Genomic DNA, 18376 nt, shown 5'->3' on the forward strand with positions numbered 1-18376 from the left:
GCTGGTACCCTCAGGAGAATTCTGAAATGGATTGTGCACTGGGCACTGAGGCTGAAAATGCTTTAGCCTTGTGTTTTCCACTGATGCACTGGGCTCCCTCACCGTTAACAATGGGGATATTTGTGGAATCTCCTCTTCCAGTGATTTGACAAATCATCCACCAGTGTTCGTGACTGGATGCAACGCAACGGCAGAGCTCAAATCTGATTTGTTGGTCGTGGGATCATTTAGTTTGCCTATCACATTCTGATTCTTTTTTTGGCAAAGAAATAATCATGAGTTGTAGCTTCAACAAATTGACATCTCACTTTTGGGAATGCCTTGTGCTGCATGTGGCAAGTCCACCTGAACTTTGCACTGAATGAGGATTGATTCACTGGCTTGTTAGTAATGGTAGAATGGGGAGATGACGTTTGAATACAATTCTGCTGTTTCTGACAGCCACAACTCATAATGGATACCCAGTTAGGTTTATTTTATATCTTTCCCATTCAGCAACTATCAGACAAAACAATGGATGTTGTCCTCAATCTGAAGAAGGGACTGTGTTTCCACAAGACTGGTGCTCCTTTCTACAGATACTTTCATGAACAGATGTGTCTGCAACAGATAGATTTGTGAGAATGAAGCTAGGTACGTTTTTCTGTCCAACTGCCATAAGCCCAGTCCAGCAGCCACATCCTTTAGGACTTGTCCAGCTTGGTCATTTGTGGTGTTGCTGAACCACTCTTGGTGATTGAAGTTTCCCACCAAGTGTATATTTTGTGACCTTTCTTCCCTCCAGTGTATCCTCCAAGTGGTGTCCAACATGGAAGAGAACTGATTCATCATCACAGAGAAAGAGACAGCAATAGATGATAATCAGCAGGATTACTCTCATTTTACTTGATGCTATAAAACTTCATGATGTCTGGAGTCAATAGTGAGGACTGTCAGGGAAATTCCCTTGCAATTGTATATCACTGTGCCACCACATCTGGTGGCTCTGTTGGGTCAGAGCATACTCAGAGGTGGTGATGGTGGTATAGAACAGTACAGCACAGTACAGGCCCTTCAGTCCACGATGTTATGCCAAGCATTTATTTTAATATAAGATCAAGCTCAACTAAACAGCCCCCAATTTACTGCCATCCATTTGCTTGTTCTACAGTGGCTTAAATATCCCTAATGTCTCTGAATCTACTACAACCGCTGGCATTGCATTCTACGCACCCAACACATGAACCTACCTCTGACATCTCCCCTATACTTTCCTCCATTCACCTTAAAATTATGACTCCTTGTGACAGCCATTTCTGTCCTGGGGAAAAGTTTCTGGCTATCTACTCTATCTATGCCTCTCATTACCTTGTATGCCTCTATCAAGTCATCTCTCTTCTTCCTTCTCTCCAGTGTGAAAAGCCCTAGCTCACTCAACCTCTCTTCATAAGACAAGCCTCCAATCCAGGCAGCATCCTGATAAATCTTCTCTGTACCCTCTTTAAAGCATCTACATCCTTCCTATAGTGTGGCAACCAGAACTAGACACAACATTCCAGTGTGGTCTAACCAGGGTTTTATAGAGTTGCAGCAAAACCTTGAGGCTCTTAAATTAAATCCCCCTGTTAATGAAAGCCAAAACTAGAATACTCATTTTCATGGAATCGTACTTTATAAACAATATCAGGCTGTAGTTTGACCAGTATCCCAATTTTGCTACAATGTTAGTTTAGTAGAACTTTGTAGGGTTGATAAGGCTATTTGTGCCTTTATTGTTTCTGGTGCCTTGGTCTAAAAGGGTGTTAGTCAACCAGATAGGTTTTTACAAAATCAACAATATCTTCATAGTCACCAGTGGTGTAGCTCTTAAGGTTTTGTTAAGGCAATTCAAATTTCACCATTTGTTGAGGTGGAACTTGAGCGTTAACCTGGGCTTCTGGATTGCTAATCTAATGACATTGTCACTATATCATCACCTCCCTATAATACCAGCGGCAATTACATATTCATATTGACCTTTCCCTCTAAAAATTAAATTATAGATTTTATTTACTTGTTCTTAGAATGTGGATGCTTTTGGGAAAGTCAAAATTTTTTGCTCTTTGAGAATTGTCCTGAGTAAGTGACAATGAGTCTTTTCCTTGAACCACTGCAGGCTTTGTGGTACTGGTGATCCGAAAATGGTTTTAAATTAGGAATTTCTAATTTTGACTAAGTGATAGTGAGGCAACAGTGATATTTGTTCAAGTCAAGATGACGGTTTACGTGGAAGGGTTTTTTTTCCAACTAATAGAATGGCTACAGTTTATTGATTCCATAGAATGATTAAGTTGACTAAACCTAAGATTTCTTCAAACTTTTGTATTTTCTTTTACCTCAGACTGCTATATATGATTCTACTTGTACTAGTTGTACTTTGGCTTATTCTGGACACAGCTAAGCAAGGCACGAACCAGCTAATTTCTGTTGTGGGACTTCTGTTGTTTATTTTGTTCTTGTTCATCTTCTCCAAACATCCAGATAAGGTAAAGACAGTATTTTTTTCCTTCATTATTTTTTATTCTTGCTGAGTAAATAAATAGTAGTTTGAACAAGTTATTTCAGAAAGGCTGTAAGAAAAAGCCAGGAGATTCTGATGGACAGTATTTACATGCATTCGGAAAGGACTGATTAGGGATTGTTAACATGGCTTTGTGTGTGGAAAATTGTGTCATTAACTTGATCGAGTTTTTGAAGAGGTGACAAAGACGATTGGTGAAGACAGAGTAGTAGATGTCTGTATGGACTTCAGGAAAGTATTTGATGAGATTCTGCGTGATAGACTGGTTAGTAAGGTTAGATCGCATGGGATCCAGGGGGAACTAGCCAGTTGGGTACAAAATTGGCTTGAAGGTGGGAGACAGGTGGTAGGGTGTCGCTTTTTGGATTAGAGGCCTGTGACTAGCAGTGTGCCACAGTTAGGTCCACTGCTTTTCATTAATGATATAAATGATTTGGATGTGAGTGCAGAAGGAGGCATGGTTCATACATTTGCAAATGGCATCAAAATTGGTGGTGTAATGAACAAAGGTAAGGATTCTCTGAGAGTACAATAGGACCTACATCAGATGGACAAAATGGAGTTTAATTTAGATAAATGTGAGGTGTTGCATTTTGGTAAGGGGAATCAGGGCACGTCATATTTGGTTATTGGTAGGACCCTGGGGAGTGGTGCCGAAAAAAGAGTCCCAGGGGTGCAAGTGCATAGTTCCTTGAAAGTGGAATCCCAGGTACACAAGATGGAGAAGAAAGCATTTTGAACCTTTGCCTTCATTGGTCAGAACATTGAGTATAGGAGTTGGAGAATGGGGAGAATGCGGGTAAGTGGAGTTGAAATGCCCATCAGCCATGATTGAATGGCGGAGTGGACTCGATGGGCCGAATGGTATTACTTCCACTCCTATGTCTTATGGTCTTATGAATATCATAATGCAGCTGTACAGACATTGGTGAGGCCACTTTCAGAATACAGCATACAATTCTGGCTGCCCTTCCATATGGAGGATATTGTTAAATTTGAGAGGGTGCAGAAAAGAATTCCAAGAATTTGCTGGAATTGGAATGTTTGAGTTATGGGGAGAGGCTGAATAGGCTGGCGCTTGTTTCCCCGGCGCATTGGAGGCTGAGGCACCTTATAGATGTTTATACAATCATGAAGGGGCATGGATAGGGTGAATAACCATGGTCTTTTTCCGAGGATGGGGAGAGTCCAAAACTGGAGCCATGTTAAGGTGAGAGGGGAAAGATTTAAAAGTGACCTGAGGGGTAACTTGTTCACACAGAGGGTGGTGCATGTACAGAATGAGATGCCAAAGCAAGTGGTGGACAGCAGGGCCTGTTTCTGTGCTGTTTCTCTCTAAGTGGACTTTAATTATATCTTTCATTTTTGTTCTTTATTTTGGATATCTTTGTCCAAATCAGTGCAACAGATCTGAAGTTAATTATGATTTTAAAATAATGTTTCCACGTTATTCAAAATGGTGAAGTTTTATTCTTAACCAAGATGCCAGTGCCAATTCTGTTGAAATCAATGGAAAGGACATAGATGCCTTTTGTTAGGTGATCCACTCTGTCAGGGTACCACCCAGCTCTAGAGTTTAAACAGGTATCTCTCTCATGTTAAGGAGTTTATGTATCAAGTTGGTTAGGACTAGAGAGGTGTTTCCGTAGTCACTGGAATGAGTACTGCATGATATATTGCCTTCCTTGTGCCATTGTAAAGGAAGGAAGGAAGGAAAATTTCTAAAAGTTTTTGCAATTAGCGATTCCCAGATAGTATTCCCTGAGGGAATATTTTCTGAGCATCTACTTTGTAAAGCCACCTGAGAATCTAATTTTGTATATGACCTCTCATTTTTTCTAAACTCAACCATTCATCACCCTTCATCTTGGGAAATAGCCGAGTGGAACTTCTCTGAAGTGTTTCCAATGCAAGTAACATTTTCCTTAAGTAAGGAGACCAAAGGAGAACAAAGTACTCTAGGCGTGGTCTCACTAATGACCTGCAGCATTGTAGTAAGACTTCCTTAATTTTACACTCCACTTCCATTTGCAAGGAAGACTGAGGTTCCTGCATACCAATCTTTTGCAAATCGTTTATCATGGTGTTCTGTTTCCAAAATATTTGCCTATAATACAATTGGTTCCTTCAATACTGTCATTTTTTTTAGCAAGGAGAGACTTCCCCACTTCTGTTAAGTGATTCTGATCAGGGCTGTTTCAAAAATATGGAGCCATACTTCCGTTCTGGCAGTTCTCTCATAGTGCAGAACTGTTGGGGGAAGGCAAACCATGCACACATTTTTCACAGCAGTCAATGGGCCCTTCAGTTGGGGAAGGTGGTGCAGGCCTGGAGAGACAGAAGGGTCCATTGGTTCTAGAGTGAGGTAGGGATGTTGGGTCAGGATCGGGGTGTAAGTTGTTGAGAGCAGAGGTAATTGGGCATGTGCGAGATAAGTGTAGGGTGCAAATTCTCTATCCTTTGTATGGTTCTAAGCATGGAGGATTACCCAGCAGAATTTTCAATCTCCTCAGCAATTTCTTCAGAGTAACCAAGGCATTAGTCAGACCACAGCTGGACTGTTGTGAACAGTATTCAGTCTTTTATTGAAGGAAAGATGTACTGAAAAGGATAAAATCTTAGAATAAAGAGGCACTTGTTTAAGATACACATGAAGAGAAAACTTTTCTCCTGGAAGGTTGGGAATCTGTGTACTTTGTTTACTGCAGAGGGCTGTTGAGGCCTGGTTGCTAAATATATTGAAAGTTGACACAGGTTTTTAATCAGTAAAGGAATCATTGGTTATGGATAAAGGCAGGAATGTAAAGTTGAGGGTTACCAGATATGCAATGATCTCATTGAATGGTGGAGCAGGCTTGGTGGGCTGAATGGCTACTTCTCCACCTATGTCATATGGTCTTATAGCCTGCTACCTGGAATTCTGCAGGGTCCCCATCTGCAATGCCATCTATGTTGGAAAATCGACTGTCTAGATTATTATAGCACTCGAAAGGGATTAATTAGTGAGGGAATAAACAGAATAGAAAAAGGGCTGGAGAAACTCGGCATCATATTTGGAGAGAGAAAGAATTAATGTTGACTCTTCTTAAGAACCGAAGAGAGAGGTGGAAAATTAACGGGTTTTCTAGTGCAGAAAAAGATGGCAGAAATGAGTGGAACAAAAGTAAAGATCAGGGGAAAGTTAGCAGGTGGGAGAGATTAGAGATCAAAGGCAAAGTGTTTGGAAATGGTTGTTAAAAACAGAAGTGTGAGAGTACAATAGATATTGATACTAAGTGTCCAGTGCAGAGGATAGTTCAGTTCATGACCATGAGTCAGTTGTCTTACCTCCCTTGTCCTCACCTATCATCTCACCAACATCCACGTCCAGAGAATCATTAGCTGCCATTTCTGCCATCTCCAGTGGGATTTCACCACCAAAAACACATTCCCTTTCCTTGTCAGCTTTTGTGATGACCATTCCCTCCAGAATACCCTGTTTCACTCCTCCCTTACTCCTAACAAGACCTAAACCCCAATGGAACCTTACCCTTCAATTGCAGAAGGTGTAACACCTGCCCATTTACTTTCTCCCTTCTCACTATCCGAGATCCCAAACATACTTTCCAGGTGAATCAGCATCTTACCTGCGCTCAATCTAGTCTGCTGTTTTCGCTGCTCACATTGTGGTCTCCTCTACTTTGGGGAACAGTAGGTAGACTCAGTGACAACTTTGCAGAACACCCACGTTCTGTCTCCAGAAAGGACCTGAACTTCCAGTTGCTTGCAACTTCAACACACCCACTGTGTTCTCTGTCTCAGGCTTACTGCAGTACTCTAGGGAAACACAGTGCAAGCTGGAAGAACAGTATCTCATTCTCCACTTGGGAACCCTACAGCCTCATATGAACTTAATATTGAGTTCAACAATTTTAGGGTTTGAACACCTTTTCCTATACTTTCCCTCACCCCATACCCCAAGCTTTGTTATTACATGGCCTGCTACCATACAGCACCCAATGTTGGCTACTAATTGACCCTATTAATAGCTATTCTTTCCCCTAAACTGACTTTAAGCAGCTACATCTCCTCTATGATAACACTTAACATTGAAGCTCACCAAGGATCCGTTCTCAACCTCCTACTATACTTCCTGTACACCTATGACTGTAGCCAAATTCCAAATGAGCACCATTTACAAGTTTGCTGATGACACCACCATGGTAGGACGGATATCAAACAATGATGAGTCAGAATACAGAAAGGAGATAGAGGGCTTGGTGATGTGGTGCAATGATTATAACCTCTCAATGTCGGCAAAACTAAAGAACTGATAATTGACTTCAGAAAGAAGGGAGGAGAACACGTTACCATCTATATCAATAGAGCAGATGTTGAGAGGATTGACAGCATTAAGTTCCTAGGAGTGACAATAACTGACAACCTGGCCTGGACTTCCTATGTGGATGCAGTGGTCAAAAAGGCACAAAAATGCCTGTTCTTCCTCAGGAAATTTGGAATGTCCATAAGGACACTCACCAATGTTTACAGATGCACCATAGAAAGTATACTCTTAGGGTGCAAAATGGCAGCAACTGTTCTGCTCAGGACCGTAAGAAAGTACAGAAGGTTGTGTGTACAGTACAGACCATCACTGAAACCAACTTCCCATCCATGGACTCCATTTACATCTGCCATTGCTGCAGAAAGGCTGCCAACATCAATAAAGACCCATCCTACCCCGGTAATGCTCTCCTATAACCTCTTCCATCAGGTAGAAGATACAGAAGCTTGAACACACGCAAAAGCAGGCTCAAGAACTGCTTCTTCCCTGCTGTTATTAGACTGATGAATGGACATTCAAACTTCAAATAATGTTGATCTTGTTAATGTCCTGTGCGGTGCTACCTGAATGCCACACTCTGTACACGTTTCTTTCATCCTATGATCTGTGTGTTCTTGCTGCACCCAAACAAAGAATCTGCCTCTGACATCTATCTTGAATTTATCACCCCTCAATTTGTAGCTATGTCCCCTCGTACAAGCTGATGCCATCATCCGAGGAAAAAGACTTTCACTGTCTATCCTGTCTAATCCTCTGATCATCTTGTATGTCTCTATCAAATCCCCTCTTAGCCTTCTTCTCTCCAATGAGAACAGACCCAAGTCTTTCCTCATTAGACCTTCCCTCCAGGCAACATCCTGGTAAATCTCCTCTGCACCTTTTCCAATGCTTTCACATCCTTCCTGTAATGGGGTGACCAGAACTGAACACAACATTCCAAGTGCGGCCACACAGCTTTATCAACCTGGGTGGCCCCTTTCAGGGATCCATGTACATGAACTCCAAGGTTCCTCTGCACAACCACACTACCTAGAATCTTTCCATTGACCCAATATTCTGCCTTCCTGTTATTCTTCCCAAAGTGAATCAGCTCAGATTTATCTGCATTGAACTCCACTTGCCACCTCTCAGCCCAATTCTGCAGTTTATCCAAGTCTTCCTGCAGCCTGCAACATTCTTCCACACTGTCCACTAGTTCACTGACTTTGGTGTCATAAGTTAATTCTGTTTCTCATAGCACAGACACTGCCAGACCTGCTGACTTCTAGCAACATTTACTGTTTTTATTTCATATACGCATCTGTAATATTTTGTTATTGTTGCAGCTAAGGGGAAACTCTATTCAGACTAATGAATAATAGAGAAGCTATTAGGCTACTGTGTATATACGTTGTCCACCAAATAGTGATGATGAGATCAGGTAAGAAATTTCAGGCAAATTACTGATAGTTTTTCATCTCTAGATAATTAAATGTGTAGTGCCATAGGTGGGTAACATTATATTTTTATTTAAATAAATGCTTAGGGGCTATAGACCCTTATTGTTAATAGTAGAAAAAAAATCGAATGTCTCTTTTCAGGGAAAATAGAAAAACAGTCTAGAATCCAAAATAAAATTGTCACCATGAATTTTGAAATGGAAAGCTGACCTTGACCAGTTTTGTTGAAATCTTTGAAGAGATAGAGAAAACAAGCAATGGTAATGCAACTTATGTAGATTTTCAAAATGTTTTTGATGGTGCACCATGTAATACACTAATGAATAAGGTTTTATCATACAGAATTAAGAGAAGTTGCTGAATGGGTATCAAGCTGGCTGCAAGTTCGAATGGAGAGGTTAGGGTTAAAGGGTAGTTTTCTAAATGGTATAAAGCTGGAGCTTCCAACCACCTATTCATGCCATCACTAAGGCACCTAATTCCACCTTTGCCCATGCATAGCTTGAATTCACCAGTGCTTAACTGCTGCAGAGACCAACATCTAAATCTTTGTTTTTCTGGCTGACAACTACCTTTCACCTTTCAGAAAGTTAATGTGATCCAAAATTCAGCCAGGTCTATTGTAAATTACACCAAGTCATGCATGTTTCTCACCTTTCTGCTTCTTTAGCCGTATTACATCCAGTTGAAAAATGTTTACACTTTAACATTATCATCCTTGTTTTCACATCTCTCCATTGATTCTTCCACTCCTCTTTTTGTAACGCATTTCAGTCCTATAACCCTCAAAGGCATCTGATGCCTCCAATTCTTGACTATTGCACTTCCCCAGTTTTCATAGTTCTTCCATTGTTGGCTTCACCTTCACCTGCTTTTGCCTGAAACGTCTTCACTATTTTTCTCTCTCCTCCTTAAAACCTAGCTTTTTATCAATCTGCTTTAATATAATCTCCTTATGTGCTTTGTCTTAAATTATTATTTCTTACAATGATGTGAAGTGCATTGAGATACTTCACTGGACTTTACGTAAATGTATAAGTAGTAGCAGTTGTTGAAATGGAAATTATTTGGACCAGTGTGGGGATTACTGTTGTTTACAATTTATATTGATGATATGATCTTTGGAAACAAAATCACAATTTTGTAATTTGTGGATGAGACTAAATTGGGATTGCTAACACCAAGAAGGGTTGCAACAAACTACAGGAAGATGTTCATAAAGTTGTAATGCAGGCATCTATGGAGTAAGTGGATTACAAAATAAGTAAGGAAAGTATTTCCAGTTATTGGAGGAATGGCAATTTTATTGTTTGGAAAATAAAAAATTGAATGGGAAAGGGAATCAAGGGGATCTGGGAGTTTAAATATGCAAAGCAATGGATCTTGTGACACCAGTCAATTAATGCATAATAAAATCAAATTAGGAATTTTGTTTACTTCTGGAAGTTTAGAATTTAAATGCAGAGAAGTTACAGTAAACTTGTATTGAGCCTTGGAAGCGGTAGTAGTTGGTGGTTGAGTTGGCTGTGATGGACTGGGTAACTTCATTAAAGGGCATTACAATAGATGGGCAATGGTTATTGTTTAAGGAACAAATTGTAACATTGTTGTGGTTCTGTTCGCCGAGCTGGAAGTTTTTGCTGCAAACGTTTCGTTCCCTGGCTAGGGAACATCATCAGTGCTATTGGAGCCTCCTGTGAAGCGCTGCTTTGGAGGCTCCAATAGCACTGATGATGTTCCCTAGCCAGGGAACGAAACGTTTGCAGCAAAAACTTCCAGCTCGGCGAACAGAACCACAACAACGGACACCCGAGCTACAAATCTTCAACCAGACTTTAAACAAATTGTAACAGTTATGCACGAAAGAACACAAGAATCATGGCTAACAAAAAGGTTTTAAGGGTGGTGTTAGGTTCAAAGTGGAATTATATAAAATTGCTAGAGGAAGTAGCAAACATGAAGATCAGGAGCAATTTAGAATTCATCAAGAGAGCACCAAGAGGTTGATTAAGAAGTGTAAAATTGTTTGTGAGAATAAATTTGCAAGGACCATAAACATGGACTATAAGAGCTTCCGTAAGTGTGTGAAAAGAAAAAAGATTGGTGAAGTTGAATGTCAGTCCCTTACATGTTTGCTACTTCCTCTAGCAATTTTATATAATTCCACTTTGAACCTAACACCACCCTTAAAACCTTTTTGTTAGCCATGATTCTTGTGTTCTTTCGTGCATAACTGTTACAATTTGTTCCTTAAACAATAACCATTGCCCATCTATTGTAATGCCCTTTAATGAAGTTACCCAGTCCATCACAGCCAACTCAACCACCAACTACTACCGCTTCCAAGGCTCAATACAAGTTTACTGTAACTTCTTTGCATTTAAATTCTAAACTTCCAGTAGAATTGATAATGAAGAACAAAAAATATGTCAAAGCAATTAAACAACCACTTCAGTTCTGTCTTCATAGAAGTCACAAATAACTTCCCAGAAATGGTAGGAAGGAGGAATTGAAGGAGGTTATGGTATTTAAATAATAGTGCTGGAGTAATCAGTAGTACTGAAAACTGACAAATCCCCAGGGTCTGATGATCTACATCCAATAGTACCAAAAGGGTATGTGTGTGTGTGTCTGGTGGTGGTGGTGGGGGGTGCTGCGAGTGCTGGTGTGTGTGTGTGTGTGTGTGTGTGTGTGTGGATGTGTATAAATATATATATATAGTCATCTTCCAAGATTCTGTGGATTCTAGAACAATCCCATCAGATTGTGCAATGTAGAAACCTGCCCAGGTCTGTTCTACATGTGAAAATTAGTACCGATTAAACCTGGCCAGTTATCGTCCCATCAGTCGACTAACAATCATCAGTGAAATGGAAAGGGTCATCAACAGTGTTATCAAGTAGCACCTATGGAGCAATAGCTCGCTTATTGACTCTCAGTTTGAATTCTGCCAGAGCCTCTATGTTCCTGATCTCATTAGAGCCTTGATTCAAACATGGACAGTAGAGCTGAACTCTAGAGGTGATTTGAGAGTGACAGACTTTGATATCAAGGCCGCATTTATTTGTATAAGGTTAAGGAAGCTGAAGAAAACTAGAGTAAATGACAATCAGGAAAGAATCTCTGCTGGTTGGAAGTATACCTAGCGCAAAGGAAGATGATTGTACTTTTGGAGGTCAGTCACTGCAGCTCCAGGAATTAGCTGCAGGAGTTTCTCAGGTAGCATGCTAGGCCCAAATATCATCAGCTGCTTCATCAATAAACTTTCCTCCATCTTGAAGTCAGAGTGAGTTGCTTGCTGATAGTTGTGTCTTGTTCAGAACAATTCATTCAGGTACTAAGCTGCCCAGTGAGACCTGGTTAAAATTTAAGCTTGAGCTGACAAGTGGCAATTAATGGTCAAGCCACACAAGAGCCACACATTGACCACTTTCAACAAGTGAGAATATAATCATTGCCTCTTGGCATTCAGTGGCATTATTATCACTGAATCCTTCACTATCAACGTTCTGGTGGACACAATTGACTGGAAACTGAACTGGACTAGCCACATAAATACTTACGCTGCAAGAGTTGGTCAGGGGCTCAGAATACAGCAGAGTACCTCGCCTTGACTCCCCTAAGCCTATTCACCATCTACAAGGCATCAGAAAGGACTGTAATGGAATACTCCCCACTTGCCTGGATGAGTGCAGCTCCAACAACACTCAAGAAGCTTCCAGGCATGGCAAGTGGCTTGATACACACAAACATTCAGTATCTCTACTACTGACACACAGGAGCAGCAGCGTTTATGTATAAGGTGAACTGTAGAAATTTATCAAGGCTTCTTAGACATCACTTTCCAAGCCCATGGCTGCTATTATCTGGAAAGATGAGGTCAGCAGATACGAAGAAACTCTATCATTAGCTCTGAAGAAGGGTAACTGGACTCAAAACATTAACCCTGCTTTTCTCTACAATTGCTGCCAGATCTGAGTTTTTTCTGCAAATTCTGTTCTTGTTTCAGATTTTCAGCATCCACAGTTCTTAATTTATTATAGTAGGAATAAAACGGTCTTTTTCCAAGTAGCAGCCTGTGATTAGTGGGATATCACAATGATTTGTGCATGGACCCCCGGCTGTTCATAATAGAATACATTATTAATGACTTAGATAAGTGAACTAAGTATACGATATCCAAGTTTTCAGATGTCACAAGCTTGGTGCTAGGGTGAACTGAGTAGGATGTTGTGATGCGTCAGGGTGATTTGGATAAGTTCAATGAGTAAATACCTGGCATATGAAGTATAATTTGAATAAGTGTGAAGAAACCCCTTTGGTAGAATAAATAGGATGGCAGATTATCATCTGAATGGTGATGGATTGGGAAATGGGGGCGGTGCAGTAAAACCTGAATGTCTTTGTACACCAGTCGCTGTAAGCAAGCATGCAGATGCAGCAGCAGTGAAGAAAGCAAATGACACATTGGGCTTCATAGTGTGAGGATTTGAGTTTCTGCAGTTTTAAAGGGCCTTGGTGAGACCGGCTTGGAGTATTGTGTGCAGGCTGAGGAAGGATGATCTGGCTATGGAGAGAGTGCAACAGAGGTTTACCAGACATATTCCCTGGATGGTAAGACTGATCGACGAAGAGAGATGATCAGGTTGGACTATTGCACTGAAGTTTAGAAAAATGAGGAGGGATCTGATAAAACTCTATAAAAACCTAACAGGACTAGATGGGGTAAATGCAAGAAGCATGTTCCTAATGACTGGGGATTCTAGGGTCAGCGGTCAAGGTTTAAGAATACAGAGTAGGCCATTTAGGAGGATGGGGAGGAATTTCTTTACCCAGAAAGTGGTGAGCCTATGGAATTCTCTGTTACCAAAGTAGTTGAGGCCAAGGCATTGAATGTTTTCGAGAAGGAATTGGATATATTATCAGAACTAAATGAAACAAAGGTTCTGAAGAGAAAGTGGGAATATGGTACTTAGTTGGATGATCAGCCATGATCATATTAAATGGTGCAGTTAGCTTGAAGGATCAACTGGCCTACGCCTGCTCTTATTTTCTCTGCTTCTATGCCTATGTAATGAAAATGGCCCATTAAAAATCTTGTTGGAAAATAACTTAGGAGTGAGTGACCACAATATGATAGATTTTTACAATATGTTTGAAACTGAACTTCAATCCAAACCAAGAGTATTAAATTTGAATAGTGGAAATTATGAAAGCTTGAGGCACTTATTGGCAAAGGTGGATTCGGAAAATACATTAAAAGGCATGATTGTACATTGGTGGTGGAGAGTCTTTAAAAAACGTTTACATGACTTACAGCAGCTATATGTTCATTTAAATGCTAAAACTCAAAAAGGTATTGTTAACAATGCGTAACAGAGGAAGTTCACGATTGTATAAGATTAAAAGAAAGGGGTTATAAAGTTGTCAGTCTTTGCAGTAATTCTGGGGGTTGGGAGGTGTGTAGACTATAACAGAGGATCGAGTAACTGACAAAGAAAGAAAGAATGAATAGAATATGAAGGCAATCTAGAAAAAAGTCATAAAAACAGATTATAAAATCTTCCATAGGTATGTAATAGGTAAATGTTTGGCTGAAATGTGCGTGGTCGAGAGTGTGATGCTGGAAAAGCACAGCAGGTCAGGCAGTATCTGAGGTGCAGGAGAAACTACATTTAGGCCAAAAACTCTTCATCAGGAATGAGGCTTGTGAGCTGGGGGATGGAGAGATAAATGGGAGGGGGGGGGGGGGTGGGTGGGGGGTGGGGGGGGGGGCGCGGTGTGGGGTGGGGAGGTGGCTGAGAGTGCGAGAGATAGATGAAGGTAGGGCAATTGTGATTAGGTCGGAGAGGAGGGTGTATTGGATAGGTGGGGAGGAAGATAGACAGGTAGGACAGGTCATGAGGACAGTGCCAAGTTGGAAGGTTGGATCTGGGATAAGGTGTGGGGAGGGGAAATGAAGAAACTGGTGAAATCCACATTGATGCCGTGTGGTTGGAGGGTCCCAAGGCAGAAGATAAGATGTCGGGTGGTTAAGGTGCGGCACCTTCCCACCTATCCTCTCCACCCTCCTCTCCGAGGTAGTCTTCGGTGCTATCTATTCAGTCACCTTTCTCTGACCTGTTCCAGCTGTGCCATCTCACACAGTGCCTCACTTTGTCTTATTCCAGGCTAAATAGACAGCAATAATGTAGAGAAAGGTGATGGGGTGGCTGACATTTGATCACCTTCTGCCCCCCAATCCGCCGAGAGAAGAGGTACCTGTGGCATCTGCACAGTGTTGTTAGCTACCTAGCAAAGCATCTCCTCCTCAACTTTTGAGGAAGAAGCCACAAATCCTTCAGAATATGCACTGGCTAGGCTGCATCTTGTACCATGGTAAAAACAATGACTGCAGATGCTGGAAACCTGATTGTGGATTAGTGGTGCTGGAAGAGCACAGCAGTTCAGACAGCATCTGAGGAGCAGCAAAATCGACATTTCGTGCAAAAGCCCTTCATCAGGAATAAAGGCAGAGAGCCTGAAGCGTGGAGAGATAAGCCAGAGGAGGGTGGGAGTGAGGAGAAAGTAGCATGGAGTACAATAGGTGAGTGGGGGAGGGGATGAAGGTGATAGGTCAGGGAGGAGGGTGGAGTGGATAGGTGGAAAAGAAGATAGGCAGGTAGGACAAGTCATGGGGATATTGCTGAGCTGGAAGTTTGGAACTAGGGTGAGGTGGGGGAAGGGGAAATGAGGAAACTGTTGATTGATGCCCTGGGGTTGAAGTGTTCCGATGCGGAAGATGAGGCATTCTTCCTCCAGGCATCTTATGGTGAAGGACCGGCGGTGAAGGAGGCCCAGAACCTCCATGTCCTCGGCAGAGTGGGAGAGGGAGTTGAAATATTGGGCCACAGGGCGGTGTGGTTGATTGGTGCGGGTATTCCCTAAAGTGCTCTGCTGACAGCTCTGTGGGTATTTTAGCTAAGTTAGAATTCCTCCGTCCACGCATCAATGAATTTAATACACGCCGTGACGTCGAACAATTCTTCCATCGCCTCTGCCTCCGAGCTTACTTTCACAATCAAGATTCCCGCCCACCTTCCAAGGACCCCTTCGCCCACCTCCAACGCACTGCATCCACCTGGACACCCCGTGCTGGCCTATTACCTGCCCTCGACCTCTTCATTTCCAACTGCCGCCAGGACATTAACCGCCTCAACATGTCTACCCCTCTTCCCCACTCTGACCTCTCACCCTCACAACGCGCAGCCCTCCAATCCCTCTGCTCCAATCCCAACCTCACCATTAAGCCAGCGGATAAAGGGGGTGCAGTGGTAGTCTGGCGCACTGACCTCTACACCGCTGAAGCTAAACGCCAACCCGAGGACACCTCTTCCTACTGCCTCCTAGACGATGACCCCACCCCCCAGCACCAAACCATCATCTCCCAGACCATACAGAACCTCAGGAGATCTCCCACCCACAGCTTCCAACCTCATAGTCCGGGAACCCCGCACTGCCCAGTTCTACTTCCTTCCCAAGATCCACAAGCCTGACCACCCTGGCCGACCCATTGTCTCAGCATGCTCCTGCCCCACTGAACTCATCTCTACCTACATCGACACTGTCCTATCCCCCCTAGTCCAGGAACTCCCCACATACGTTCGAGACACCACCCACGCCCTCCACCTCCTCCAAGACTTCCGTTTCCTCGGCCCACAACGCCTCATCTTCACCATGAATATCCAATCCCTCTACACCTCCATCCGCCATGACCAGGGCCTCCAAGCCCTCCGTTTTTTCCTTTCCAGACGTCCCCAACAGTACCCTTCCACCGACACTCTCATTCGTTTGGCCGAACTGGTCCTCATCCTTAACAATTTCTCCTTTGAATCCTCCCACTTCCTCCAGACCAAAGGGGTAGTCATGGGCTCACGTATGGACCCCAGTTATGCCTGTCTCTTTGTTGGCTACGTAGTACAGTTGATCTTCCGTAATAACACCGGCACCACTCCCCACCTGTTCCTCCGCTACATTGATGACTGCATTGGGGCCACCTCGTGCTCCCGCGAGGAGGTTGAGCAATTCATCAACTTCACCAACACATTCCACCCTGACCTTAAATTTACCTGGACCATCTCTGACACCTCCCTCTCCTTCCTGAACCTCTCCATCTCCATTAACGATGACCGACTTGACATGGACATTTTTTACAAACCCACCGACTCCCACAGCCACCTGGATTACACCTCTTCCCACCCTACCTCTTGCAAAAATGCCATCCCGTATTCCCAATTCCTCCGCCTCCGCTGTATCTGCTCCCAGGAGGACCAGTTCCACCATAGAACACACCAGATGGCCTCCTTCTTTAGAGACCGCAATTTCCCTTCCCACGTGGTTAAAGATGCCCTCCAACGCATCTTGTCCACATCCCGCACCTCCGCCCTCAGACCACACCCCTCCAACCGTAACAAGGACAGAACGCCCCTGGTGCTCACCTTCCACCCTACCAACCTTCGCATAAACCAAATCATCCGCCGACATTTCTGCCATCTCCAAAAGACCCCACCACCAGGGATATATTTCCCTCCCCACCCCTTTCCGCCTTCCGCAAAGACCGTTCCCTCCGTGACTACTTGGTCAGGTCCACGCCCCCCTACGACCCACCCTCCCATCCGGGCACTTTCCCCTGCCACCGCAGGAACTGTAAAACCTGTGCCCATACCACCTCCCTCACCTCTATCCAAGACCCTAAAGGAGCCTTCCACATCCATCAAAGTTTTACCTGCACATCCACTAATATCATTTCTTGTATCTGCTGCTCCCGATGCGGTCTCCTCTACATTGGGGAGACTGGGCGCCTCCTAGTAGAGCGCTTTAGGGAACATCTCCGAGATACCCACACCAATCAACCACACCGCCCCGTGGCCCAACATTTCAACTCCCCCTCCCACTCTGCCCTGGACATGCAGGTCCTGGGCCTCCTTCACCGTCGCTCCCTCACCACCAGACGCCTGGAGGAAGAACGCCTCATCTTCCGCCTCGGAAGACTTCAACCCCAGGGCATCAATGTGGACTTCAACAGCTTCCTCTTTTCCCCTTGCCCCACCTCATCCTAGTTTCAAACTTCCAGCTCAGCAATATCCCCATGACTTGTCCTACCTGCCTATCTTCTTTTCCACCTATCCACTCCACCCTCCTCCCTGACCTATCACCTTCATCCCCTCCCCCACTCACCTATTGTACTCCATGCTACTTTCTCCTCACCCCCACCCTCCTCTGGCTTATCTCTCCACGCTTCAGGCTCTCTGCCTTTATTCCTGATGAAGGGCTTTTGCACGAAATGTCGATTTTGCTGCTCCTCAGATGCTGTCTGAACTGCTGTGCTCTTCCAGCACCACTAATCCAAAATCAGGTTTCCAGCATCTGCAGTCATTGTTTTTACTTGGGAATACCTGCTGCTGAGCACAACACTGCCATGTTTATTCCTGTGAGCGAATATGATGTGGAGGTTAGAAGCAAATTTGGGAAAATAGCATGAGAAAACATGTTACACCTCACAGAGAGAAACTTTCCCGAAACCTATCAATATTGGCACAATTGATTTCTGGTTAAAATGTCTGGACATGACCAAATGTATCCCAGGCATTTGTGGGAAGTTAGGGAAGAAATTGTGGGGTTCCAACCAGAGATATTTGTATCATATACAGCCACAGGTGAAGTGCCAGATGACAGGAGGGTGGCTAAAATTGTGCCTTTGTTTAAGAAAAGCTTTAAGTAGAAGCCTGGGAACTATAGATATGTGAGTCTTGGTGGTGAGTATGTTATTGAAGGGGTTTCTGACAGACAGGATTTACATGCATTTGGAGAGGCAAGGATTGATTAGGGATAGTCAGTATGGCCATGTGTGGGAGAAATCATCTCTCAGTAATTTGATTGAGTTTTTTGAGGACGTAACCAAAAAGATTGATGAAGGCAGAGGGGTAGATATTGTCTACATGGATTTTAGTACAGCATTTGACAAGGTTGTGCATGGTAGACTAGTTAGTAAAGTTAGATCACATGGGATTCAGGGAGAGCTTGCCAACTGGAAGC

At 43.2% G+C, this 18376-nt stretch overlaps 1 protein-coding gene across 1 annotated transcript in view; it reads left to right on the forward strand.

Annotated features, from left to right (window-relative positions):
• LOC132825926 (solute carrier family 28 member 3-like) overlaps positions 1–18376 on the forward strand; it is a 152375-nt gene that overhangs the window by 14004 nt on the left and 119995 nt on the right. The window contains exon 4 of the mRNA XM_060841569.1: positions 2360–2504. Within this exon, the coding sequence (XP_060697552.1) occupies positions 2360–2504 (145 nt within the window). The remainder of the gene's footprint in view (positions 1–2359; positions 2505–18376) is intronic.

This window comes from Hemiscyllium ocellatum, chromosome 2, assembly GCF_020745735.1.
Source record: "Hemiscyllium ocellatum isolate sHemOce1 chromosome 2, sHemOce1.pat.X.cur, whole genome shotgun sequence".
Classification (NCBI taxonomy): domain Eukaryota; kingdom Metazoa; phylum Chordata; class Chondrichthyes; order Orectolobiformes; family Hemiscylliidae; genus Hemiscyllium; species Hemiscyllium ocellatum.